The following is a 27930-nucleotide window of genomic DNA, read 5'->3' as shown; positions in this document are numbered from 1 at the left end:
TTTAACTTGTCCTGAGATTAGGTTGGAAGCCTTGAATTGATTGGTGTTAAGCTCAGAGCAAGGGGAGTGCTGGGGGGATAGTTGGGTTATCTGGGAACTGCAAGTGCTCTCAGTATCCTTGATGCTGGCTGACATCATTACTGGATGTTTAGTGAGAAAGTGGTCAGTGTGCTGATATTAGGTACCTGGGCAGCGCTCACTGAACTATCACTACACTGCCAGCTAAGTTCAACTTAACTTAAGTTCACTTACTTTAATGTTGTGTACTGCTCATATTGCTTAACATGACTCCCAGCAGCAATGATACAGGTGTAACCGCATCACTTCACCCTTCTTGAGGTCTGTTTGGCTCAGATGTAGTGCTTCCACCTCTGGAACAGAAGGTTGTGGGTTCAAACCCCAATCCAGAACTTGAACCCATAATTTTAGGTGCTACGTTCTGTGATATTATGAGGGTTTTAAAAAATTCGTTCATGGGATGGGGGAGCATCGCATTGCTGGCTAGGCCAGCACTTATTGCCCATCCCTAATTGTCCTTGAGAATGAATGGCTTGCTAGGCCATTTCAGAGGGCATTTTAAGAGTCAACCACATTGCTGTGGGTCTGGAGTCACATGTAGGCCAGACCCAGTAAGGACAGCAGATTTCCTTCCCTAAAGGACATTAATGAACCAGATGGGTTTTTATAACAATTGGCAATGGTTTCATGGTTGTCATTAGACTTTTAACTCCAGATTTTTATTGAATCCAAGTTTCACCATCTGCTGTGGTGGGATTCGGACCCAGGTTCCCAGAGCATTACCCTGGGTCTCTGGATTACTAGCCCAGTGACAGTACCACTACCCTCCCCCACCAGGTGTTATTCTTTCACTCGGAAGAAAATGGATTTGATATCCTGAGCAAGTAGCTCTGTGGCTGAGTGAGACCTTGTGTTGTTACTAGATTGAGTATGTCACAATTTAGTCTTTTAAAAAAGAAACAATGCAGTTTATAGTTTTTGCTTAAATTGAAACTGTCAGGAGAGCGTAGTTCGAGCTCGGGTGAGATGCTGATGGTTTCAGGACTATTACTGATGGGATCGTTTTGAAGTGAGTGATAATATTGGATCAGAAATGTAGCGAACTGTATCAATGAGTTTGATGTGATTATTTTTTGTTCCTCCTTTTATCGTATTAGTTGCAATATTGCCATTTGTAAACTCAGAATGCTCTCTCTTAATGCAACTGCAGTTTGAAAGCACAGTCTCATCGTACTGATCAGTGCTTTTCAGTTTCAATAAATAGAATGGAAATGTGAATACTTTGTGCTGGCAGCACTGGTTATCTTTAGGACACTGGATACATGGGAGAACTTGCAGGCTATGACCTAATCAAAGGACCCAGATTTTATCATAAAATGCATTTTATAATCATCAGGACACTCGGGTGAGATTGCAGCCTTGTAAGCACTGTGGCCTGTGTTGTTTTTACACTGGAAACTAGCACTGTTTTAGTTGTTTGGCAACTGCAAGTCTTTTGCTCATGTCATCTGTTCACTGTGATGTCTGATGACAACAGTACTGAAGGATAAATGCTGTAATCATCCCTATCAGTCTACTTGGTGCTGGTGCATCTGCAGTATTGGCTTACCCTTGCTCTCTCTCAATGTCATTGGTGAAGTACCTCAAAGGTTCAACCTTGGCCTTTCCTCTTCCTGACCCGAAGCTTCCATACGTACTCAACTCTATCTCTCTACCGTTCCTCTGACCCCCAGGAATAACATCTCTGCCTTCAAATCACAATGGATCAAATTTCCTTTAGATGAACATCAGGCAGGTTAAAGTAGCAAAGTAGTCATGAAGGCACCCCCCTCCACAGCTAAGGCTGAACAAAATCTTTACAACCTCTTGTAGTGTTTGAACGGATAGGAATAATGGCCACAACTTCCCTGGCCCATCTTCAAGTGGCTGAGAGAGCTTAGATTTTCCGCGGAAGGTTGAAACCTGAGAGGTCACCGCTCGGGTCAGTTAGCAGGCTGCAGTTGGTGATGTTTGCAGTCAACCAGGAGATGTCCATCGAGGGGTGTGGCTGTCATCAGGGTGTGGAGTGTGTTCCAGTCGGGGTTACAGGATTGCAGACGAGTGCTTGGGTATTTTTTTGTGGCGCTGTGTCAGTGGAAGTGTTTTGTTAGCTATCAGCGATGGTGTTTTTGAGGAGGATATTTTCCCTGCGGACATCAGAAAGCTCAGTGTGCGTGAACACAAGAAGCTGCTCGAGCTGAGTTGGTCTCAAAGTTTCTGAAATAACCCTCCTGGCTTCCTGAAGGTGGATATGGACTATGTTTGTGTGCTGCCTCCTGAGACAGGCTGGCCAGCAGTATTCTGTTGTTGGGTAGATGAGGCTGAGTGAAGCAGTGTGTCGTGTGTTGGTGCTGCTGTTACCCACCAGTTTCCGTATGAGATTCACTCTCACCTTGACCTTGACTCCGGCGTTCTGGTGCTGTTGCCGGTAGCTCAATGTACGGTCAAGAGTGAGGCCAAGGTATTTTGGCGTCGGGTGGTGGGTGAGTAGCCGGCCACAGAACTGGACATGAAGATCTTCCCTGGCAACTCCCGTTATCAGATCTGAGCCAAGGTGAGAGTCAGGGTGTTACAGTCAGTCACAGCGTTCTTATGGTAGGAAAGAAATAAATCAGACAGGGTTCCTGCTCCTGATTATCATTAGTGACCTCGGTTAGACAATCCACCTGGGTGGCTATTGAGTGAGAACAGGATTGGGCTTGGCTGATAGCCCCTTAGTGACAGTGACATTTATTGCTTCAGCTGAATAATTGGCACTTGGATGAAGAACTATATAAACTTTCCATTCGCAACCTCAGAGACCCTCTCAACCTTACTGTCTCTCAAGGCCACCCTGCACTATCACTATCACTATCACTGCAATCCCACCATTCTCACTAACTGCTCCTGGGACCTGGGTGGACTTCCCTGTGTCTCTCCAAAAGTTCACTCTCAAAACCTCCTGCCCTCTGACCTTGCTTGCGATGTGACACTGTGTGTCAAACACATCAAACTATTCCCTTGTGCCAAGATTTTTGACCTTCCTGACAAATCAGCCACCATCATGTAGATGGTTTCACCTGGCAGAAAGCCCATCTCCACTCCCTCATGTCAGACACACGACAGCTCAACTACATCCAGTGCACTGCCTGTCTAATCAAGTGACACAATACAACTCCACATCAACCAAAATCATCAGCAACTTTAGGACCATCTATAGGGAAAGAACCATCCCAGTCTGTCCTTCTCAATAAGCTCGGTTAAACCCCTTTCTTCTGGTCCATTACACTCTGATTGTTAAGTGCCATTGTTTTGTGGGGATTTCAGACTGCTCCCTATCTCTTCGGGGGTTGGTTTCATCATCTGTTTGAGGTGATTCATGAGTTGCACACTGGCCAGGTGAAGCTAAGGCCAGAGTATAAAAGCAACCTGCTTTTTCTGCATTATATTGGTGTAAAAACTGCAGGCTAGCCGAATTGTTTACTGCCGAGTTACTAGGTCATGAACAATCTGCTGTCATTCTCACGAGTGGCCTGATCTAAATCCTGTTTCTGGGTTCCTGAGGAAGTTCATTAACTTTCATGAAAGAAGTTTTCTTGAGGTTAAGTTCTGAAGATTGTACACGAGTAATATAGCCTCAGAAATGTGGAAGATTCAAGCTTTTATGCTCTGTTCAGGAAGAACATTTTAAAAGCGTGTTTGTGTGCCTCAGTATTGAGTTTGCTGCTGTACATGGGGATGGTGGAATAATTGTTAAGAGGTGTTGATTTAAAATGTGTCAGTTATTTAAGTAAAACCAGAGTGATCAGTTTTACTCGATGAGTGGCAGGAAATATGTTAGTAAAGGCTGGTAATTATTTTGTAGTGTTAAGTTTTTAAAAGTTTCCAAGCATTTATGCCGTCTGCTAAGTTTTAAACTTGACTTGTAATGTGATTAGTGCAGTGAGTGTAAGATTCTCATGTGAGTTCTTTTGCTCTTCCCCATTGAGCTCTGAAAGCATTTTGCTCCTGAATTGCACCAGACCAACTGTGGAGATCTAAAACCAAATCCAGTTCATAGCAATGTAATATGGCTACATCTAACACACATCACATCAACTTAGTAGCTGTAGCCCCTTACATTGAAAAGTAGTTCTGACCTGGAATACACTGCCTGAAACAGATTCAATAGTAACTTTCAGTTGGGAATTGGATATATACTGGAAGGGGAATAATTTGCAGGGCAATGGGGAAAGAGCAGGGGAAGTGGGACTAATTGGATCACTCTTTCAGAGAGCTAACAGATGGGTGATGGGCTGAATGGCCTCATGCTGTGCTGCGTAATTCCATGATTCGTATTCGGAGTAGTTACTGTCGAGAATAACTACCTTTGATGATGGGCTTTAAAACGAGCTGTTGAAGAACATTGATGGAAGGGGTGAGAGCTGGATTCATTATCCCTCTCTTCTCGAAAATGGCATCCTGTCACTGCTTTGGGTTAACAGGGGTGACACTGGGTTGCTCCAGGCTCAACGAACAAGAATCAGCTCCACAGGAGCCTCCTGTAGAGCACCGTCAATATAGGGGAAAAAACATCTGGTCCAGTCAAACCAAAACAAAAAGTTCCAGCAATAGAAAATGGGACCTTCCCATCCTGGATCATGGTTGTGGAGGAGGAGGGGGTGGAGGTGAGGTGTTCAATTCAGAAATAGCTCTTGTGTTGTCACTGGGATTTCACAAACATATAACTGTTGGACTGCCACACAATTGTACCCTGTCTACATGAACAGTGTTAAACTGACCAGCAGCATGATCCCAGATCCTGCCCATTACAATTATGGCCTGTGTCTGAAGAGTGTACTGTCAGCTGTGTAACATGAGAGTGAAGTGGTGGGGTGGGTGCAGCTCCATCAGTGATGACACTGAGATTCCTATAAATAATAGATTACATCAAAGATATCAGATATGTTCAGCCAGGTTGGTCCACTCATGACGTTAGGAAGTGGCTGAGTGCACTGGGCGAGGCAATGGTGCTGCTGATACACAGAAGCTAAAGTGACCCCCGGCCAAGCTGTTCCAATTCAGCTGTGATGTTGGCATCTGTTCTACAATGTGGAAGATTGTCCAGATATGTTCTGTCCACAAAAAAAACCAGGAAAGATATAACATGACCCAATTCCTATCCCGTCAGCCTCCTCCCAATCATCAGAAAGTGAAGGGAGGAGACATCGACAGGGAAATCCTGCAACACCTTATCAATAACCTCCTCACTCGACTAAGAGTGGATTGAGAGATTGGCCGGCCTGAGATGTGACAGGAGCTGCCAGTCGCATCAAGGCAGCATTTGTTTGAGCACAGCATCAGGGAGCCTTAGCAATCTGAGGTCAGTGGCTGGGGGTCAAAGGAAAGTCCCTCCAGTGACTGGACTAATATCTGATGCAAAGCATGATGACGATTAAGCTACGGAGAGTCAGGCACCAAAAATAGAATCTCAGAAGCTTACAACTGGGAATGAGGCCATTTGACCCATCATCTCCATACCAGCTGACAAGTTGCTATCCAGCCTGAGCCCACTTTTCAGCTCTTGGCCTAAAGCTTTGTAAGTTACAGCTCTTCAAGTTCATACTCAAATACTTTTTAAATGTAGTGAGGGTTTCTACCTCGACCAGAGGCGGGAGTTTCTGAGGGGGCGTGTCCTCGGCCCAACCACCTTCAGCTGCTTCCCTAAAACTCTTCCCTCTGGTGTAAGGTCAGGAGGTGGCAGAGTTGGGGTGGTGAATGTTTCCTTGCAATTCCACCATGTTCAACTCCACTCACAACTTCTCAGGTAATCACACAGCCCATGGCAACCCACAGGAGGCCTGAATAACATCCTTACTTAGACCAGCAAAGAAACCCATCATTGATAACAACTGCTAGGACAGTGGGAAGGGGCCGACTCAATGAACATGCGCCTTCCGGTCTTTAGATGTTGTGTGTTTCTGTAAATTTTGAATGGTGATGCAGTATGGACCCTGAGCTGTAGTGTACAGTGTGCCTGGAAATAGGTGGCCCTGCATTGTATTGTTGACAGGGTACCGCGCAGTCTTGGCCGTGGTGCCAGGTGGGTACCGCGCAGTCTCGGCCGTGGTGCCGGGCGGGTACCGCGCAGTCATGGCCGTGCTGCCGGGCGGGTACCGCACAGTCTTGGCCGTAGCGCCGGGCGGGTACCGCGCAGTCTCGGCCGTGGCGCCGGGCGGGTACCGCACAGTCTCGGCCGTGGCGCCGGGCGGGTACTGTGTTGTTGGAGATATTATCTTTTGGATGCAATATTAATTGAGCGAGTGCCTGGTGTCTCTGGTGAACGATAGAGATCCCACAATGACTGCCAGAATAAAGCAGGAGAATGGTGCTAGTGTCTTGGCTAATATGAATCAACACCATCAAAAGCAGATTAACTGATCATTTATCTCAATGCTGTTAGCCAGATTGTGCCCTCCTTATGTGACTCATTGTCAAATGTTTCTCTGACTTCACTCAGGTTCAGCACCTGAGGACATTTTACTATGTTTAAGGTGCTATATAAATTCAAGTTGTTGTTCTGTTTTCACTCACTAACTGGAATACTGTAGTTGCACGAATGACTTTAATTTTATTGACTACACAGAGCTCTTGAGTTTGAGAACTCTGCTCACAATTGATGGCCCTCATTTTGGGTGTGGGTTTGAATGAGCTACTAGAATAAGAATCTCCGGGCAGTGTAATCATGTGCAGTGCGGCCAGGCTGCTGCCCCAGGGTTTCTGTGCCATGTCAGTAAAACTCTCATCTTTGTGTTCAAATCCCTCCCCAGGAAAGAGGTTACAGAGGTGGGGAGGTGGGTGAAGCCATGGAGGGATTTGAACACCAGGATGGGAATTTTAAAATCACTTGCTGGACTGGCAGCGAGCACAGGTGGGTGGTGAGTAAAACAACACTTACTGCGAGCTGGAATACAGGCAACAGTTTTTGGATGAGCTCCAGTTCTTGGGGGAGGTAAGGTGGCAAGCAGGCAGGGAGAGCATTCCAAACATCAGCCTGGAGGTACTGAAGTATGGATGGGGGTATGAGCTGCAGATGTGCTAAAGCAGGAATGGAGGCGGCCAGTGTTATAGAGGGGGAAGCAGGTGGAGTTGGAGAGGCTTTGGGTTCGGTAACTCAGCTCAGGGTCAATAGGAACACCAGGGTGATGTGAGCTGGACTATATTAGGGCCAGTAACTAGCTACAAGTTTGTGGTGAGAATTTAACCTCCGACCCTGAGATTTCTGCTGATCTTCCCTTGATTTTGATAAAGTGCAATAGTGAAACGTGTGTGTAAGACTTGCTTCATATCCATTTTACAGTTTCACTTTTGCTGTGCAGTCGCCAAGTATTCAAGTCTGGACACGAAAGGGCGTCGAACCTGTGTGACTCCTTTCCCGTTGGAGAATACTGCCAACAAACCCCAGGGAACAGCAGCCACCTTCAAATTGAAATGTTGTTCCTCTTAAATTGGCTTCTAATCTTCTCTTTTCTGCAGCTCGTATTTACGTAATACCTTAAATGCCAAAGGCGCCCCACAGGAACATTATTCGAGGAAGAGATTGTCACTGAGCCAGATAGGGAAATGCCAGCACAGGTGGTTGTACGCTCAGTTTAGGAGGTGGATTTTAAGGGAGTGTCTCAGAGGAGGAAAGAGAAGTAGAGAGGTTTAGGGAGGGAATTCGAAATCAAGGCCCAGGTAGCTGAAGACACAGTCACCGGTGGTGAAACGATGAAAATTGTAGTGGTTTTTGTGGTGGCTGTCAGATTTACACGGAAACGTTGCTGCCCCACCTTCTCCTTCACTGATACAGTATTTCATGCTGTGGATAGTGAGTAACGCAGCTGAATGGCCAAGGCTCACAGTGCTGCACTAAGATTGAAAAGCGTAAAGGCAAAGACGAGATAAATGGGTAGTTGATGATAAGGTGAAACAAAAACAAAATTACCTGGAAAAACTCAGCAGGTCTGGCAGCATCTGCGGAGAGGAACACAGTTAACGTTTCGAGTCCGAATGACCCTTCAACAGAACTAAGTAAAAATAGAAGAGAGGTGAAATATAAGCTGGTTTAAGGGGGGGGGGTGGGGTGGGACAGGTAGAGCTGGATAGAGGGCCAGTGATAGGTGGAGATAGCCAAAAGATGTCATAGACAAAAGGACAAAGAGGTGTTGAAGGTGGTGATATTATCTAAAGGAATGTGCTAATTAAGGGTAGAAAGCAGGACAAGCAAGGTACAGATAGCCCTGGTGGGGTGGGGTGGGGTGAAGGAATCAAAAATGGCTAAAAGGTAGAGATAAAACTTGATTCCTTCACCCCACCCCACCCCACCAGGGCTATCTGTACCTTGCTTGTCCTGCTTTCTACCCTTAATGTCCCCGTTATCACATTCCTTAGATAATATCACCATCTTCAACACCTCTTTGTTCTTTTGTCTATGACATCTTTTGGTTATCTCCACCTATCACTGGCCCTCTATCCAGCTCTACCTGTCCCACCCCCCCTTAAACCAGCTTATATTTCACCTCTCTTCTATTTTTACTTAGTTCTGTTGAAGGGTCATGAGGACTCGAAACGTTAATTGTTCCTCTCCGCAGATGCTGTCAGACCTGCTGAGTTTTTCCAGGTATTTTTGTTTTGGATTTCCAGCATCGGCAGTTTTTGGCTTTGATCTTGATGATAAGGTGAATGCTTAGCCTGGAGTTTCAAAGCGTGTAGACTGTGGGAGGAATGATTGAGGGAGGGGAGCAGTTTGAGGTGCTGGGAAGGAACAAGTTGGAGCCTTGATTTCAACATCTTGAGGCTATACAAGGAGGAAAAGTATGCAAGCGGTGGACTTGGAGCTGAGCTCTAACAACATGAATGTAGACAATAACAGCATAGCACAGTGTAAATGGTGCCGACTGCTTACAGAACACAATGACAAATACCATCTATAAAGACTTTCATTTGGATAGCATCTTTCTTGACCTCAGGCTGTCAGACCGTGATTTATAGCTACTGAAGTGCTTTGGAAGTGTAGATACTGCTGGAATGGAGGAGACATGGCAGAGAGCATGTGCACAGCAAGCTCCCACAAACAGCTATGAGATAAATGACAAGATAATCTGTTTTAGGTTTGCAAAAAGATAAATATTGGCCCAGATACTGGGGAGAAGGCCCCTGCTCTTCTTTGAATGTGCCTTTACAACTGAGGGAGCAAATGGGTCTTTGGTTTAATGTCTTGTGCAATAGACAACATCTCCGACAGTGCAGCACTCCCTCAACACTGACCCTCCGACAGAGCAGCACTCCCTCAAAACTGACCCTCCGACAGAGCAGCGCTCCCTCGGCACTGACCCTCTGACAGTGCAGCACTCCCTCGGCACTGACCCTCTGACAGAGCAGCACTCCCTCAAAACTGACCCTCCGACAGAGCAGCGCTCCCTCGGCACTGACCCTCTGACAGTGCAGCACTCCCTCGGCACTGACCCTCTGACAGAGCAGCGCTCCCTCAGCACTGACCCTCTGACAGAGCAGCGCTCCCTCAGCACTGACCCTCCGACAGAGCAGCGCTCCCTCGGCACTGACCCTCCGACAGAGCAGCGCTCCCTCGGCACTGACCCTCTGACAGAGCAGCGCTCCCTCGGCACTGACCCTCTGACAGAGCAGCACTCCCTCAAAACTGACCCTCTGACAGTGCAGCACTCCCTCGGCACTGACCCTCTGACAGTGCAGCACTCCCTCGGCACTGACCCTCTGACAGTGCAGCGCTCCCTTGGTACTGACCCTCCGACAGCGCAGAGCTCCCTCGGCACTGACCCTCTGACAGTGCGGCACTCCCTCAGTACTGACCCTCTGACAGTGCGGCACTCCCTCAGCACTGACCCTCCGACAGAGCAGCGCTCCCTCGGCACTGACCCTCCGACAGAGCAGCGCTCCCTCGGCACTGACCCTCTGACAGAGCAGCGCTCCCTCGGCACTGACCCTCTGACAGAGCAGCGCTCCCTCGGCACTGACCCTCTGACAGAGCAGCACTCCCTCAAAACTGACCCTCTGACAGAGCAGCACTCCCTCAAAACTGACCCTCTGACAGTGCAGCACTCCCTCGGCACTGACCCTCTGACAGTGCAGCGCTCCCTTGGTACTGACCCTCCGACAGTGCAGAGCTCCCTCAGCACTGACCCTCTGACAGAGCAGCACTCCCTCGGCACTGACCCTCTGACAGTGCGGCACTCCCTCAGTACTGACCCTCTGACAGTGCAGCACTCCCTCAGCACTGACCCTCTGACAGAGCAGTGCTCCCTCAGCACTGACCCTCTGACAGTGCGGTACTCCCTCAGTACTGACCCTCTGACAGTGTGGCACTCCCTCAGTACTGACCCTCCGACAGTGCGGCACTCCCTCAGTACTGACCCTCTGACAGTGCGGCACTCCCTCAGTACTGACCCTCCGACAGTGCGGCGCTCCCTCGGCACTGACCCCCTGACAGTGCAGCACTCCCTCAGTACTGACCCTCTGACAGTGCGGCACTCCCTCGGCACTGACCCTCTGACAGTGCGGCGCTCCCTCAGTACTGACCCTCTGACAGTGCAGCACTCCCTCAGTACTGACCCTCTGACAGTGCAGCACTCCCTCAGTACTGACCCTCCGACAGTGCAGCGCTCCCTCGGCACTGACCCTCAGGATGGGGCAATGCACCCTGGGTACTGCATTCAGAGTGTCAGCCTTAATTACTTGCTCAGGTCTCTGGAGCACGACTTGAACCTGCAACCTTGTCACTCAGAGCAAGAGACAACTGAACCTCAGTTTAAAACCTGGTCTGGACAGAGTTAGCGAATTGCAGCTGAAGGGCAGACACTCGCTGTACATTCCCCGCCCTGCCCCCACCCGCTCCCCCCCAACCCCCGCCCCCACCCACTCACCCCCGCCCTGCCTCCACTGCCCCCCCCCCCCTCCCCCCCCACCCCCCTGCTCTGCCCCCCGCCCCCTGCCCCCTGGCTCAGTAAATAGCCTGAGGAAATCCAGCACCCAAGTCGAAGTGAAGAACGTGACAATGACTGTACAGTTGCACCCCGGCGAGGTGGGCAGACACTAGTGAGGGGGCTGTACTCCGGTGTGAGGGCCACTCCCTAGTGTGAAGTTGACACTTGCAACTAAGGAGAGAAGAAAATTGGCAGGAAAATGAGGAAGAAAAATGAATTTGAAAGAGATTGTGTTCCGGTTTGTTTCCCTGATTTGGTAATTCCTCCTCCTAACTGGAAGCTTTGCCTGATTTCTTGCTGGGACCTGTCTTGCTATCGGAGCAGCGATCTCACTCCTAGCCTGCAGTTTGGATGGCTTGCTTTGATTTAATGAAGATACTCGTTCCTCAATATTGAAAAAACATGTAAAACATTTTGTAAAAATTCTGCTAGGTGAAGAGAGAATCTCTTAAGACAGCTACCAGAGTCTAGAAGATACATCACTCGCAGCCCCTAAATTACTGCCACAGAACAATGGTCTGAAGAGTAACTCTTAACTCTTAAGCCATTGAAAGCCGTGCCTGGGGCAGTGATGTTCCATCTTGGGAGAGATACTGGAATCACTTTTAACAGGCAGACTGTTTGACGATGCTGTCACTGGCTACCTGATTAAACACCTAGTTAGCAGAGTGCATCTTGACTGTATTATTAGTCTATTACTGTACCAACTAATGTCACACGCTCCACTGGGCAATGATTGTTTCTGAACCAGCAGTATTAAATCAAGTGTATGGTTAAAAGCTTTAATTTTCCACTGGCCGGTTGCTGGGGAGAGAGAGGCGTGTTTAGCAGAACAGTGCATTGTAAGTGGTTGACACCACCTCTGCCTTAGAAAGATTCAGCTATGTCCTTTATTATTTCATTTCAATGATGGCCTCATTTAAATGATAGCGAGTTATTGTCATCGACAGTAGAATCTGTTGTCATGGAATCCGGGTGTGTGGCGGGGTAGGAGGGTGGTGGGAGATTCCCTGAATACATTAAATCAGCCCGATGAGTTGTTCAGAAACCTGCAATTTTCATGCTGACTTTTTTTTTATTTCGTGCCTTCCACAGGTTCCCACGTTTTTTTTCTCCGAGGGTTGAGAGACTTTGGAATTCTTTTCCCCAAAAGATGGTTGAGGCAGAATTTTTGAATAGATAGATTCTTGATAAGCAAGGGAGCGAAAGGTTATCGGGGCTGGGTAGGAATGTGGAGTTGAAACTAAAATTAGATCAGTCGTGATCTTATTGACTGGTGGAGCAGGCTCGATGGGTTATATGGTCTACTCCTGCTACTAATGCTTGTGTCTGCTCCATGCAAGTTTTTATGCCTCACACAATACCCTCATTGGGAGTGTGAAGGGACAGAGGGACCTGGGAGTTCATGTGCATTTTTAAATTTATTCTTTCACAAGGTATGGGTATCGCTGGCTGGGCCAGCATTTATTGCCCATCCCTAATTGCCCTTGAGAAGGTGTTGGTGAGCTGCCTTCTTGAACCGCTGCAGTCCATGTGGTGTAGGTACACCCACAATGCTGTTAGGAAGGGAGTTCCAGGGTTTTGACTCAGCGATAGTGAAGGAACGGCGATATATTTCCAAGTCAGGATGGTGAGTGACTTGGAGGGGAACTTCCAGGTGGTGGTGTTCCCAGCTATCTGCTGCCCTTGTAGTCATAGGTGTGGAAGCTGCTGTCGAAAGAGCCTTGGTGAGTTGCCCTAGTGCATATATCATTGAAGATGACAGAATATATTGAGAGAGTGGTTAGCAAAGCATTTGGGATCTTGGGCTTCATCAATAGAGGCATTGAGCACAAAAACAGGGAAGTTATGCTGAACCTTTAGAAAGCTCTGGTTAGGCCACAACTCGAGTATAGTATCCAGTTCTAGTCACCACACTTTAGGAAGGATGTGAGGGTCGTTGAGAGGGGGCAGAGGAGATTTACCAGAATGGTTCCAGGGATGAGGGATTTTAACTACAAGGTTAGGTTGGAGAAGCTGGGGTTGTTCTCCTTGGAGCAAAGGAAATTGAGGGGAGATTTGATGGAGGTGGACAAGATGATGACAGGTTTGGATAAGGTAGACAAAGAAAAACTGTTCCCATTGGCTGATGGTGCAAGGTCTAGGGGGACCACAAATTTAAGGATCTGGGCAAGAGAAGCAGAGGGGATGTGAGGAAGAACTTTTTTACACAGTGAGTGACTTGGAACTCACTGCCCACGAGGGAGGTGGAAACAGGAACAATCAACGATTTCAAATGGAAATTGGATAGGCACTGGAAGGAAATAAACTTACAGGTTACGGGGATAGAGTTGGGGAATGGGACTGAATGGATTGCTGTACAGAGAGTCAACACGGACATGATGGGCCAAACCACCCCCTTCTGTGCTGAAAATGAGTCTGACTCTGTTACTTGTACTTATTCTAGGGTTACCCAAGATGGCGAGACTATTTGAAGCAATTCAAAATGTTACTGTGTCACTGGTTTATGAAATTTTAATTCTCTGGGAACACTGACTAGATACCGAGTAGAACTGTTCTTCCTGTGGTTTTCCCCACCGCCCCTGCAATGCTTGTCACTTGCTGATATGTGCAGGTTTCTTTATGCGTGTTTTCTCACCATTCCCAGGACTTACACTCTGTTCTGACGTAGGTTTAAAAGCACATTTGTGTACTGTAACCTAGTGGACATTTATATCACTGCCCATTGATTAGCATTTGGACTCAGTGTAAATCTCCCCAGTTGATTTGTGTGTAAAGGTAATGTTTGTTCTGGAAATCCATCTCCATTTTGAGTTTTGTCAGTTTCTGTGGAGTCACTTATCTTCTCTTGTTTTTAGGTTGTGTGGATCCCTTGTGTGGCACTGTCACTCCTGGGGGACCTTTCTCCCACTTTGTAATAGTTGGCACTTCATAAACCCAACGTGAAGAGAATCCAGACCATCAAGGGGACCGTTGACCCAAATGAGTGCACGGTCTGTCATTTCCACTCATCCCAAAGAGAGCCCAGGTCAGAATGGAGTGAGCAGAGTGCAGCTCCAGACCAGCAGCAGTGGTGCCAGTGTCGGTGTGCAGCAAGTCCCGCAGCTCCATCCACTCAGTCCCTCAGGGGCTGGCAAGGCCATGGCACCAAGTAAACAAAGCAAAAAGAGTGCGAGTTACAACAAGGAGAGCGAGGAGTACCGACAGCGGCGGGAACGCAACAACATGGCGGTGAGGAAGAGCCGATTAAAGAGCAAACAGAAAGCTCAGGACACACAGCAGAGAGTCAACGAGCTGAAAGAAGAGAACGAGCGTCTGGAAGCAAAAATCAAACTGCTCAGCAAGGAACTGAGCGTCTTAAAGGATTTGTTTCTTGAGCATGCGCATAGTTTCTCAGATAATGGGCACCCGCCATTCACTGAAAACACTGGAACTGGGCAGGAGTCTAACAACATGCAGCAATAGGAGGGGGCAGAGACCGCAAGTGTCAACATCAGGAAATTTTATGGAAAGGGGTTTTGCTTTGAATTGTCTGTTTTAATTTAAGTTTCTTTCTTTGATGTGTATATTTCTGTTGTCCGGTGGTCTGTGTCCGGAAAATATTCAGATCCCTGAAGGACTGAGAAAAGCAGGAGTTTGCAAAACGGACTGTGCAGAAACTAAAGGCACAGTCAACAATCCCGGAAAGCATCCATTAAATGCAGGATTACTCTCCAATCTTGCTGCTTGGCATCTACCCCAATAACCCACCCCGATTCAACCTCTGTCCCATTTCCCTCTATTCTTCTGTTCCAGTTGAGCTACGATGATGTATACAAGGCTGTGTGTTTCAAGGGTGCACTTTCACCCCATTGGGTGAGAAGATTATGAGCTGGAGGTCATCATGGTCTGACACTGAATCCACATGGGGCTGTTGACTTCAGAAGGGGTGATTAGACGAACTAATGGAACAGCAGTCCAGACAATACCTGAAGCACATAAGACATGATAACATTGTGGACAGTCCCTTATTGTCCGCTTTAGTCTAAGGAATAGCCAGTTGCCTCGCAGCCGAAACATGGGTCTGACGGTGGGGTGGGGAGGGTCTCGGGGGTCTGACAGAGGTTCTTGCCTGAAACACTAACCTGTCTCTTATTTTCTCTCTCTGGGTTGCTGGCTCTGTTTCTTTTTAATTTAGGATTGACAGCCCTGGTAATTTAAATTCACAGGAGTGTAGAGGTTTTGTTACTAGAGATTCAGTTCAAATCTCATTAAGGCAGCTTCAGAATTTGAGTTCAGTTTAAAATAAAAAGTTGGTAGTGGTGCAAGTGAAGCAGTTTGGAGCCAATATGCACTATTTTAATATTGTCTCCTCATTGGGATTGTCTGCAATCACACTGCTTCCATGCAGAGATTAACATTCTGAAGCCTGGAGTTTATAGCAGTTTCTAATTGCAGCCTCCAGCACTCAGCAACCCTTTGGCTTTTGGTTTCATTTTCGACCTGTCATGTTCTGTTGCCTCCATTCTTTTAGTCACTGGGAATTTCTGCCTCCCTCCCTCACCAGCAGCTCTCAACAACACTCAGGAAGCTTGACACTGTCCAGGACAAAACAGCCCACTTGATTGGCACCACATCCATGAACATTCACTCCCTGCACCACTGATGCACAGTAGCAGCAGTGTGTACCATCTACAAGATGCACTTCAGGAACTCACCAAGGCTCCTTAGACAGCACCTTCCAAACCCACGACCACTACCATCTAGAAGGACAAGGGCAGCAGATAGATGGGAACACCACCACCTGGAAGTTCCCCTCCAAGTCACTCACCACCCTGACTTGGAAATATATCGCCGTTCCTTCACTGTCACTGGGTCAAAATCCTGGAACTCCCTCCCTAACTGCACTGTGGGTGTACCTACACTACACAGACTGCAGCGATTCAAGAAGGCAGCTCACCACCACCTTCTCAAGGGCAATTAGGGATGGGCAATAAATGCTGGCCCAGCCAACGAAGCCCACATCCCACGAATGAATTAAAAAAACCCTACCTCACCTCTGTTTTATGAGCTGTCATCCATGGCCATGTATGTGGCAGTGACAACAATAAGTGAGAACCCACCTGACTGGAATCGAATGACAATCATGCAGTCACCTGGAGCTGCATTGCAGCTGCTAATAGACACAAGCACATTTGATAAACTGCTCGGGGCGATGGTGGCATAGTGGGAATGTCACTGGACTTGTAGTCCAGAGGCTCAGGCTAATACCTGGGAGAGACACCTTCCAAATCTCAACATGGCAGCTGGCGGAATTTAAATTCAGTTACGAAATAAAAATCTGTCATTGAAAGTTAGTCTCAGTAATGGTGACCATGAAACTTATCAATTGTTGTAAAAACCCACCTGGTTCACTAATGTCCTTTAGGGAAGGAAATCTGCCGTCCTTACCTGGTCTGGCCTACATGTGATGTGACTCCAGACCCACAGCAATGTGGTTGACTCTTAACTACCTTCTGCAATGGCCCAGCAAGCCACTCAGTTCAAGGGCAATTAGGGATGGGCAACAAATGCTGGCCCAGCCAGCGATGTCCACGACCCAGGAAAAGAATAAAAACAGCCTCGGCCCCCTCCCCTGATTACAGTATCCTCACCAGTTGTTTGTGGGATTGCATTGTCGCAAGTTCCCAGTTGTTACGTGTGTAAAGCACCATTTGGGTGCGTCACGTGAAACCTGCAAGGTGTGCAGTACTCAGGCTGCAGCCCCGCACCAGAGGCAGGTTCCACAGTGGATACTCTGCACATCCTCCCTCACTCATTACCTACTGGATAACTCACACTACAAGCACTTGCACATACGTCTGTCAGACTCCTAAGCACTTCATGTACACATGGCAATTTATACAATACTCAATTGGGCACAGTAAGATCCCACAAACAACAATGAGATGAATGAGCTGTTTTGGTTGAGTGATGGTGGCAAAGTTTCCTCCTTTTCTGTGAATAATCCCACTGAATCTTTCACCTCCGCCCATGAGGGCAGGCCAGGCTCAGTTTGAACGTCTTATCTGAAAGTTGGTGCCAGTCCAGCACTGCCTCCGATCGGCACTAGGAGTGTCAAGCTGCATCGTATGTTTGAGCTCTAAATGCAAAGTGAGCCCAGAGCTGACAGTGCTACCCAACGCTTTTTAAGTAACTATTTCCTGGTGCCCCGCCCCCCACTCCCACTCCAATGTTGTCATCAGGATGTGGAATTTTCAGGCCCTGCTCACTCGAGCACCCAGAAGTACAATTGGAGATTTTGCTGATAAGTTTGAGTTGTGTTTGGACAGAGTGTTTTGAGCTGTGTAACAGCTGGACTTTCAATGTAGCCAGGGGCAACTTGATGATACAGAGGTGTGGAAGCGATGCTTCCAATGGTCACACCCTATCTGGGCTATTGTGTTCATCTATATCACAACAGTTTAAATGGGATTGGACTGAATATAGTTAATAAAGCCCAATGACAACACTGACCCAAGCAAGGTGTAACCCAGTGGATGTGAAGGTAAACACTAGCTGGGCTCAGGTATTGGCATTTTAACCCTTCTGAGGACAGTGATTATTTGGGGCAATGTGAAAGGTAACAGATGGGCTGCCCGATGCCCGAGTTACTCAGCAGCATCATTCAGTGCAGCACAAATCCACAGAGACCTGGAAACTATAGGATTGATTTTTGGTCCTGGCTGAGTTCAGCAGGTTGGTTGGCCTCAGTGTCCTCAATCTGAAAGGTGGGGGCAGAAACTTTGACTTTGCTAAGGTACAGATGTTCCTCAGTCCCTGCATCCCAAAAGAAGCAGGAATAGGAACAGAAAGAAGCAGTTTAGCTCTTTGAGCCTGTACTGCATTCAGTGAAATCAGAGCTGAGTTAACTCCACCTATCACCTTCGCCCCATATTCCTTAATACCTTTAGATAAATGAAACTACCTGTTTCAGTTTTGAATTAACAACTGATTTAACGTCAATTACTGTTTGCTGAAGAGAGTTCCAAACCTCTACCACTTGTTTGTAGGAGTGTTTCCTAATTTCACTCCTGAAAGGTCTGGCTGTAATTTTTAGACAATGCTCCCTAGTCCCAGACTCCCCAGCCAGCGGAAATAGCTTCTCTCTACCCTATCAACTCCCTTAATACCTTGAAAACTTAAATCAAATCACCTCTTAACCTTCTAATTTCCATGTTATGCAAGGTGAGTTTGTTTAATCTTCCTTGTAGCTTCCCTTGGAGCCCAGAGCCCAGGTATCCTGGTAAATTGATGCTGCACCCCCTTCAAGGTCAGGATATCCTTCCTAAGATGTGGTTCCCAGAACTGTTTACTCCAGGTGGGGTCTAACCAGGACTTTGTATAACTGAAGCATTGTTTCTACCCCCTTGTATTCTAGTTCTCTAGATATAAAGGCCAGCATTCCATTTGGCTTTCTCATTATTTTCTGTACCTGTTCATGAAGTTTAATGATCTGTGAACCTGGACCCCACAAGTCCCTTTGGACCTCTGCTATTTCCAGCTTTTCACCATTTAGAGTCCTCTGATCTGTCCATTTTAGATCCAAAGTGGATGACCTCACATTTGCCTGAAATCCATTTGCCACAGTTTTGTCCATTTACTTTATCAATAATTTTACACTTCCAACTACAATGTCACCTATCTTTGTGTGATCAGCAAGCGTGTGTATGTGACTTTCTATCCCCTAATCTAAATGGTTAATGTGCACAGTGAATTGTTGGGGCCCCAGCACAGATCCTGGTGGGACACCACTTGTCACATCCTGCCAATGAGGGTACCTGCCCATTCTCCCTACTCTGTCTCCTGCCACTCAGCCACTTTCCAAACCTGGTCAATAGTTTCCCTTCAATTCCATGAGCTTCTACTTTAGTGAACAGTCTCTTATGAGGGACTTTATCAAATGCCTTCTGGAAGTCCATATTGGTAATATCCATAGACATTCACTACCTGCTCCCCTTTAAAAAAAAATCCAATCAGGTTAGTCAGGTATGAACTCTCTTTATAAATCTGTGCTGGCTCTCTCTGATCAGCTGAACATTTTCAAGGTGTTCAGTCACTCTAAGCTTAATCGTGGACTGGAGTCATTTCCGGACAAGTGATGTTGGGAAACACTGGTCTATAATTGCTTGGTTTCAATCTCTCACCTTTCTTAAGTAACAGTAACATGTGCAATTTTCCAATATTTTTATTCATTCAAGGGGTGTGGGCTTCATTGGCTAGGCCAGCATTTATTGAAAGGAATAGTTCCCAATTCGAGAGAATCTTCGGTGATTATAGTGAGGGGAGAAAATAGAGATCGAGGACTATTCATTACAGAAATTGGTCTGTCCATTCTGCTTTTTGTAAAAAGTTTAAAAACTTACAGTGTCCTATTTTTCCAGGATGTTTATGAATCAAATCTTTTTTCGTGTAGTCAAAGCAGCAAAGGACATTGGAGTCTTGAAGGGTTAAAATTCTGTGCCCTTGCCAAACCTGCCATAGTGTTTTTACGCGTTTTTTCTTCCAGGTTTAATAAATGTCTGTTACTGAAATACCAGCGAAACTACTGCATCTTGTATTTTTTTAAGTCCAGTCTTAGGAATGAACACATTTTGTCCATAACAGTAGGTGAATTTTATAATGTATAGATGAAATGTTTATATGTTTCTGTATGGGCCCTTATGTTGCTATATTTTGAAGGGTTTTTTTTCTCTCTGTTAAACTCGGTTGTTGAAAGGAAGTAAACACACCTGTCTACTTTCTGCTTCGTTTGAAGGGAGATCTCTTTCTGGCTGTTGAGAAATGACATTTTGTAAAGAGAATCGCTGAATGTTAATTGTATATTTTATAAATGTCCTGTCTAAATCCGGATGGCTGATAGATTTTGGTCAGTCTGGACCTGAGCAGCAGCTGCCTGTAGAACTGTTTGTGAAGGAGCACCTGAGATTTGTTCAATCGTGACTGAGCTGACACTTCCAAAAAAAAACACTGTTGACAACTATTGTCCCAACTAACTCACATCGTAAAAAGACACGAGACTCTCTGAAGACAGTTGCAAATTGTGAACTACGGACCGCCTTCAATGTTCTAAAAAATCCTTTTGCACCTTAAAATACAGGACACACCTTTAACACCAGCCGCGTACATACCGTGGACAGTCCAAAGAGCATAATGACTCATGGGTTGTCACTGGTTTCCTTTCTGTCCCTGTCTTTCACTGGGGTTTGAATCCTGCCTGCAATGTGTTGGTCCCTTAGGTACCCTGAATCCGCAAGTTTCCCTGTACCTGACAGCTACTGAATCCGCAAGTTTCCCTGTACCTGACAGCTACTGAATCCGCAAGTTTCCCTGTACCTGACAGCTACTGATTCCGCAAGTTTCCCTGTACCTGACAGCTACTGAATCCGCAAGTTTCCCTGTACCTGACAGCTACTGAATCCGCAAGTTTCCCTGTACCTGACAGCTACTGAATCCGCAAGTTTCCCTGTACCTGACAGCTACTGAATCCGCAAGTTTCCCTGTACCTGACAGCTACTGATTCCGCAAGTTTCCCTGTACCTGACAGCTACTGAATCCGCAAGTTTCCCTGTACCTGACAGCTACTGAGCTTTCTAGGAGGGACATTGGTTCCCAGTGACAGGTGCAGTTAGAGGGAGTGTGCAGTGTTGAGGGGTGGTGTTGTGGAGGTAGAAAGAGGGGCAGCTCAAATTAAGAAGGGGGCTATGTTGTGTGGGCAGTAATTTTAGGGCAGAATTTTAGATCCAGCGGGATTTTACGGAAGTCGATGGACTTTTGAACGGCTCGCCATGTTTTACTGCCCCACCCGCGCCGTGAGGGGGCCGTAAAATTCCGCTTCTAAACTTCTGTGTTTGGAAGTAAGTGAGGGAGCTACCAGCCCCAGATTGCAGTGTTCAGAAGCAGTGGCATAGAGGGAGAATGTGCCCTGAATATGGCAAACCTGTCCTTTTATTTGACAGGTGGGTCAGTTTGGTTGAGCTAAGAGAGGAATTTCCTACCAGGATGGTAGAAATGTTGCCTCACACGTTTGGACATGTTGCATACTCTATAAAAATCACCATTGAACAGGAAAGATGATGCCTCACTATGTCAATTGAAACAACTCATCCAAACATAATGAAGCAATGACCAGGAAAGCGCCATTCACACCATCCAGCCTGCACACTGCCTCCAACACTGACTCTAACGGCCCATTCCATCTGCTCCCTATACCCCAAATGCACCAAAGAAATCTCCAGAATATCCAGCTCTCTTGATTGTCAAACCAAGGCTGCTTTCTCTCAACAAATGACACCTTTTCATTTCTGGTTCTTTTGCCATCATAAGTATTTCGCTGATCTGGGTTCTGGTGTAGATTCTCTTCCACCCACAGGAACAGTCTCTATTAGGGCAGTGCTACCCAAACAGATAATTGTATATAACATTCTTTTTTAAATTAGCCCTTCCCTCACGAGGATAATTTTTGGTATCCTTTGCTAGTTAATGAAGTCAGAAAGTGCTCCTTTTAGAAAAGCGTTGTTTTAAACCTTGTGTTAGAACCAAATGCTTTGCTGTGTAAAAAAAATGTCAGAAATGTTAATGTGCGATATTAACTACCGGAATGAAATGCTCAGGATATTTGATGTTGAAAGATTTAAATCCCTTTACACTCTATTTTATACACTGTGTGCTCATAATAACAAATACAACAGTCTTCAGTTGTAAGAATGGAGATTAAAATATTAATTCTTTCACAATTGTATTTGGCTTGGTGTATGTCAGAACTTGTTTACATTGGGGTTCTCCTAATCCAGTGTGTTAGGATCTAAAGTACTGGTGTCTGAACCAATTAGGCCAGGACAACGGTGTCTGCAACAACAACAACATCTTTATATACCGCCTATAATGTAGTAAACTGTGTCAAGGTGCATCACAGCAGTGTTATCAGATATACATTTGACACGGAGCCACATAAGGAGATATTGGCACAGGTGACTAAATGCTTGGCCAAAGAGCTAGCTTTTAAAGACAGTTTTAAAGAAGGAGAGAGAGAGGTTTAAGGAGGGAATTCCAGAGCTCCGGGCCTAGGCAGGTGAAGTTACAGCTGCTAACAGTGAAGCAATGAAATAGGGGTTCCACAAGAGATCAGAATTAGATGAGTGGGGGGGGGGGGGGGGGGTGTGGTTATAGGACTGGAGGAGGTTGCAGATGTGTGAGGGGTGATTGGTTTTTGGTGTGAGTTAGGATATGGGCTGAAGTTTGCAGAGGGTGTGAGGCAGGAGGATGGCGAGAAGAACATTGGGGGAATAGCGAAGTCTGGAGGTAGTAGGTTTGGTAGGAGCATACAGGACTAGGAGATCACTGCATGAACAAGATACCATCCTTGCCTCAAATCAGATTTGATGAAAGTATCAGTGAGGGGAGTTGAAACCCAGGCCTCCCTCATCTCCCCCATTTTGGTTATTGGGAACTGTAACTTATTTAATCACCTACAGACAACAAATAATCAGATGTTTTTATTATTTGATGTGGACAAGCCAACCTCAATTACCCATCCTGAGTTTCTGCGAGGAGATTGGGAGTGAGCCCCATAGTGTGGAACTGGAGTCACCTGGAGGCGAGATTGGGCATTCCTTTCACCGGCATTTGGGAACCAGTTAGGCTTTTAGCGACAATCCCAATGGCTTCATGGTTACTTTATCTGATACTGTCCCACAAATCTCCAGAACACTGAACGAAGTTCCACAGCTTGGTGGAATTTGAACCCATGAGTCCTGGCTTGCTCCAGCACTATAAATACTAGTCAGCGACAAGAAATCTCTCGGAGCCTCCCCTTGATAAGACTTACCGATTTACAAGTTCTATCGAGGGATTTGACTTATTTTGACCTAAGATGATAGTGATGCCAGATTGAGGAACCACCTGGGGTGTGATCATCTGCTTGATGGATTCATTTACAATACAGTGAAATCTGTAACATGGATATTAAAATCACAAACTTGCTGTTTAGAAAAACAATCTGAAGAATGTGAAGGATTTAACGCTGGAGATAAGGCTGTTTGTGTCGGGTGCTATTCTGTTGAAAAAATGATTTGCAATGATATATCACTCCTCCAGCATGGTAACTCTCCCAACTAATTAGAGACATGTGGAGAGCAAGAAGCAAAGGAATGTAGGAGGAGAATATTGAAGACTGCTAAGGAGCTGAGATTTTTTAGAAACTTCAATTGCTGGTAAGAGGGAGGAAGACATCAGTGGCTTTGGAAGAGTTTCAGAGGGACAGGATTAGAGTGACTGAAAACCAGTGTTTAATGGTGGACACTGCAGGAGTAACCTGTATGATACAGGCTGGGATGTCACCGTGGAGATGACTCAATGGGAATGGGGTAACGATCTGGGAGTCAACTTTCTGGGGCAGCTGGAGTGGGGAGATGGATGAACACAGAGTGATGAGGTTCAGAGAAGGACTTTGAGCTGCAGGGATATGACTTTGCCATGGGTTGCGAATGATAGAGGTGGAAGATCAACAAGGCAAACTTTCAAGACATGGTTCCTCGAGGCAATGATAGCTTGAGTGAGGCTTGTGGAGAGTGTGAGATAAGAGTGTCCTCGAGATGGGAAGAAGTAATCCTGGAAATGGGCCCATTTATGGTGAGAACTCAGGACTGAACAAGGTACCAAGGTTGCACATGAGCTCACCAGCTTAGTGAGGGTGGCGGAGCAGTTGAGATGAATCGTTTAGATGCACTTAATGGGAAGTTGGATAAACACAAGCAAAAAGAAATGCAAGGATATGCTGATGGAGTTGGATGAAGAGAGGTAGGAGAAGGTCTGTGTGGAGCATAAACACTGCAATGGACCAATCTCAAGAACACAAGATATAGGAGTAGAAGTAGACCATTTGGCCCGTCAAGCCTGCTCCACTATACAATCCCATCATGGCTGATCTTGGGCATCAACTTCATTTTCCTGCCCCCTCCCCATAGCCCTTAATTCCCTGAGAGACCAAAACTCTGTCTATCCCAGCCTTAAATATATTCAATGATGGAGCATCCACAACCCTCTGGGGTAGAGAATTCCAAAGATTCACAACCCTTCAAATGAAGTAATTTCTCTTCATCTCAGTCCCAAATGATTGGCCCCTTATCCTGAGACTGTGCCCCTGTGTTTTAGATTCCCCGATCAGCGGAAACAATCTCTCAGCATCAACCCTGTCAAAACCCTTCAGAATTTTGTAGGTTTCAGTGAGATCGCCTCTCATTCTTCCAAACTCCAGGGAATATAAACCCAATTTACTCAGCCTCTCATCATAAGACAACCCCCTCATCCCGGGGACCAATCTAGTGAATCTTCACTGTACCGCCTCCAATGCAAGTATATCCTTCCTTTAATGTGGAGACCAAACTGCACACACTATTCCAGATGTGGTCTCACCAAAACCCTATACAATTGTAGTAAGACTTCTTGATTGCTGTACTGCGATTCTAGTTGGGCAGAATGGCCTGTTTCTGGGCTGTACATTCTATGTAATTTCCCCAATAGGAACAAATCTAAGTTGCCTTCTTTGAAGTGAAAAAAACAATCACTTGGTCAAATCTCATTTGGATTTTTTCTCCTGTGTTCTTTCTGGGGAGTTAGACATTTTGTTTTCCAAAATTCGATATCATGTGATGTTTTTTTTATTGTTTTCCAAAATTCGATATCATGTGATGTTTTTTTTATTGTGCTGCTCAGGTGAAGTGGTTAAGTAAACTCAGGGTGAGTGGCCAAGTTATAGCTTTCAGACGCTCGGCCTGGATGTACGTCCCACACAACCGCCTCAAATTGGACAACACAACGGTGGAAAATGGGGGAAAACTGAGTGAGTGGGAGCAATCTGCTGCTGACTCCTTGGCTGAACCGCATAGTTTCTCCTCTCCCTGCCCCCTGCTCCAGCAGGAGAATGCTGCTCCCCACCCCCTCCCCAAACAGGAGGTGAGACAAAGGAGCAGGAGTTGGTCATTCGGCCCCTCGAGCCTGCTCCACATTCAATGAGATTGTGGCTGATCATCTACCTCAACACCACTTTCCCCCACTATCCCCATTTCCCTTAATGTCATCAGTCTCCAGAAATCTATGGATTTCTGTCTTGAAGATTCTCAGTGATTGAGCTTCCACAGCCTCAGGCGTAGAGAATTCCAAAGATTCACCACCCTCTGAGTGAAGAAATTCCTCCTCATCTCAGTCTTAAATGATCTACCCCTTATCCTGAGACTGTGTCCCCTGGTTTTAGACTCTCCAACATCTCATCCACATCCACCCTGTCACACCCTGTAAGAAATTTATGTTTCAATGAGGTCACCCCTCATTCTTCGAAACCCTAGGGAATACAGACCCAGTCTCCTCAATCTATCCTCATAAAACAATCCCACCATCCCAGGGATTAGTCTGGTGAACCTCTGTTGCACTCCCTCTATGGCAAGTATATCCTTCCTTAGATAAGGAGATGAGGTCTCACCAAGGCTCTAAATAATTGCAGCAAGACATCTTTACTCCTGTACTCACATCCCCTCACAATGAGGGCCAACAAACCACTTCCCTTCCTCAGTGCTTTCTGCAGCTGCCTGTTAGCTTTTACTGACTCATGAACAAGGACACCCAGGTCCCTTTGGACACCCACACTTCCCAACCTCTCACCATGTAAGAAATACTCTGCTGCCTTTGTTTCTCTACCAAAGTGAATAACTTTGTACTCATTCACATTAAATTCCACCTGCCATGTTCTAGCTCGTTCACTTAGCCTGTTCAAGTCCTCCTGAAACCTCTTTGCTTCCTCCTCACAATTTACATTCCCAACCAGTTTGGTGTCATCAGCAAATTTGGAACATTACATTTGGTCCCCACATCCAAATCATTGGTATAGATTGTGAACAGCTGGGGACATGGTCTCCACCCGAGATCCCCAGCCTCTGCACTACTCCTCACGACCCCAGGGTTTCCCCAAGGCATTTCCTCAGGATCAGCAACGGTACTGAGCACCACTCTCTACTCAGGCCCCAAAACCTTATCCGGCTTTCAGACCTCACCCCTATGGAACACAACATGGTGACTGATCTGAGAGGGGGGAGGGGGTTCTTCTGCCCCTTTTGAGGGGGTCCCATCTCTCCTGGCATTGCAACACCAGCAGACTTCCTCCTTGTTGACCACGGAGTTCAGGCCAAGATCCTGGTTCTCTGTTTCCCACAGAGCTGAGAGCAGTAGTAGTGATGCGATAGTGGCCCCAAGAGAGAGCAACAGACAGTAACGAGCCATGTGGGCAATACTGTGGGTAAACAGTGCAAAACTGATTCAGGTAGAGGGCTAATGGAAGTTCCCCTCCAAGCCACTCACCATGCTGACTTGGAAATATATCACCGTTCCTTCACTGTCGCTGGGTCAAAATCCTGGAACTCCCTCCCTAACAGCACTGTGGGTGTACCTACACCACATGGACTGCAGCGGTTCAAGAAGGCAGCTCACCACCACCTTCTCAAGGACAATTAGGGATGGGCAATAAATGCTGGCCCAGCCAGTGATGCCCAGATCTCACGAATGAATAAAAAAAAATGGAGAAGTAGAAACCAGAAACCAAGGAACGTTGCCGAAAGAAGCAAAGGGGGAGGAAGGTTCTTAAACAGGGAGCTATTGGACTGTGGGATGCTTCACCACCTTTGGTTATTAAGATAGAGACTGAAGTTTTATTTCAAAACGGATTGGGACAATATAATTGAAAAGGAGGAATATTAAAAGATCTTTGGAGTGATAGTTGTAGAAACACCAGCAGCCTGGGAGAGACTGAATGACCCCCTTCCTCTCCAGCAATTTCCACAATTCATTGAAAACCTTTCTTTACTGAATCTGAGCTGAGGGTTTGGTTTCGAAATGTTGGCACTGAGCAGAGTTTTGGACAATGTTGTCTTGTGAGAAATTCCCCCAAAACTGAACTTGCTAACTTTGTGTGCTCTCTCTGGTTTTAGTCAGCCTGTACCAGCTAGACTTGATGTGTGAGTTGCTGCTGCCTGAGGTTCCAGGTTCAGAGTGATATCAGACCCAGAGTCTGGTGCACAGTCCAAGGACACAGGGAAGGAGTTTGAGCCTGAGCACAGTTTGTGCAGCGTGGGAGAATTCTGGTCATGATTTCAGGCTGAATATCAGCGAATTACAGGATTATTACGAATTTACAGATACCTTATCAGGGGATTACACCTATAGCTACTCATTAAACATAGTCAGTTATTGTGTTCCTGAAATTGGGTTATGGTAATTTAGTGGTTATGTCACAGAAACTAGTCATCAAGAGGCCTGGATCAATAATCTGGAGAAATGTGTTCAAATCCCACCACAGCAACTGGGAGAATTTAAATACAACTAATTAATAACTCTGGAACCAAAAAATGGTCTCAAAATGGTGACCATGAAACTGCCAGATCGTCATAAAAAAAATCTAATTCGTTAATGCCCTCTAGGGAAGGAAATCTGCCACCTTTACCCGGTCTGGCCTACATGTGACTCCAGACCCACAGCAATGTGCTTAATTCTTAACTGCCCTCTGAAATGGCCTAGCGAGCCACTCAGTTTTATCAAACCTCTGCGTAAAATTCAATTAGGGATAAAACTGGATGGACCACCCGGCATTGACCGAGACACTTGAAACGACAATGGCAATCGCAGCCCTGTCGACCCTGCAAAGTCCTCCTTACTAACATCTGGGGGCTAGTGCCAAAATTGGAAGAGCTGTCTCACAGACTAGTCAAGCAACAGCCTGATGTAGTCATCCTCACGGAATCATACCTTACAGATAATGTCTCAGCACCTTCCAAACCCACGACTACTACCACCTAGAAGGACAAGGGCAGCAGATAGATGGGAACACCACCACCTGGAAGTTCCCCTCCAAGTC

General features: G+C 46.4%; 1 protein-coding gene across 1 annotated transcript in view; it reads left to right on the top strand.

Moving 5' to 3' along the window:
* Nucleotides 1–20301, top strand: part of cebpg (CCAAT enhancer binding protein gamma) — a 28376-nt gene extending 8075 nt beyond the window's left edge. Inside the window, exon 2 of the mRNA XM_078544693.1 lies at nucleotides 13874–20301. Within this exon, the coding sequence (XP_078400819.1) occupies nucleotides 13998–14480 (483 nt within the window). The 5' untranslated portion in view covers nucleotides 13874–13997 and the 3' untranslated portion in view covers nucleotides 14481–20301. The remainder of the gene's footprint in view (nucleotides 1–13873) is intronic.
* The last annotated feature ends 7629 nt before the right edge of the window (nucleotides 20302–27930 follow it).

The sequence above is a fragment of the Cetorhinus maximus genome, chromosome 6 (assembly GCF_964194155.1).
Source record: "Cetorhinus maximus chromosome 6, sCetMax3.hap1.1, whole genome shotgun sequence".
Lineage (NCBI taxonomy): Eukaryota > Metazoa > Chordata > Chondrichthyes > Lamniformes > Cetorhinidae > Cetorhinus > Cetorhinus maximus.
Note: the sequence above shows the minus strand (reverse complement) of the source record. Positions and strands in the feature narration are given on the sequence as shown.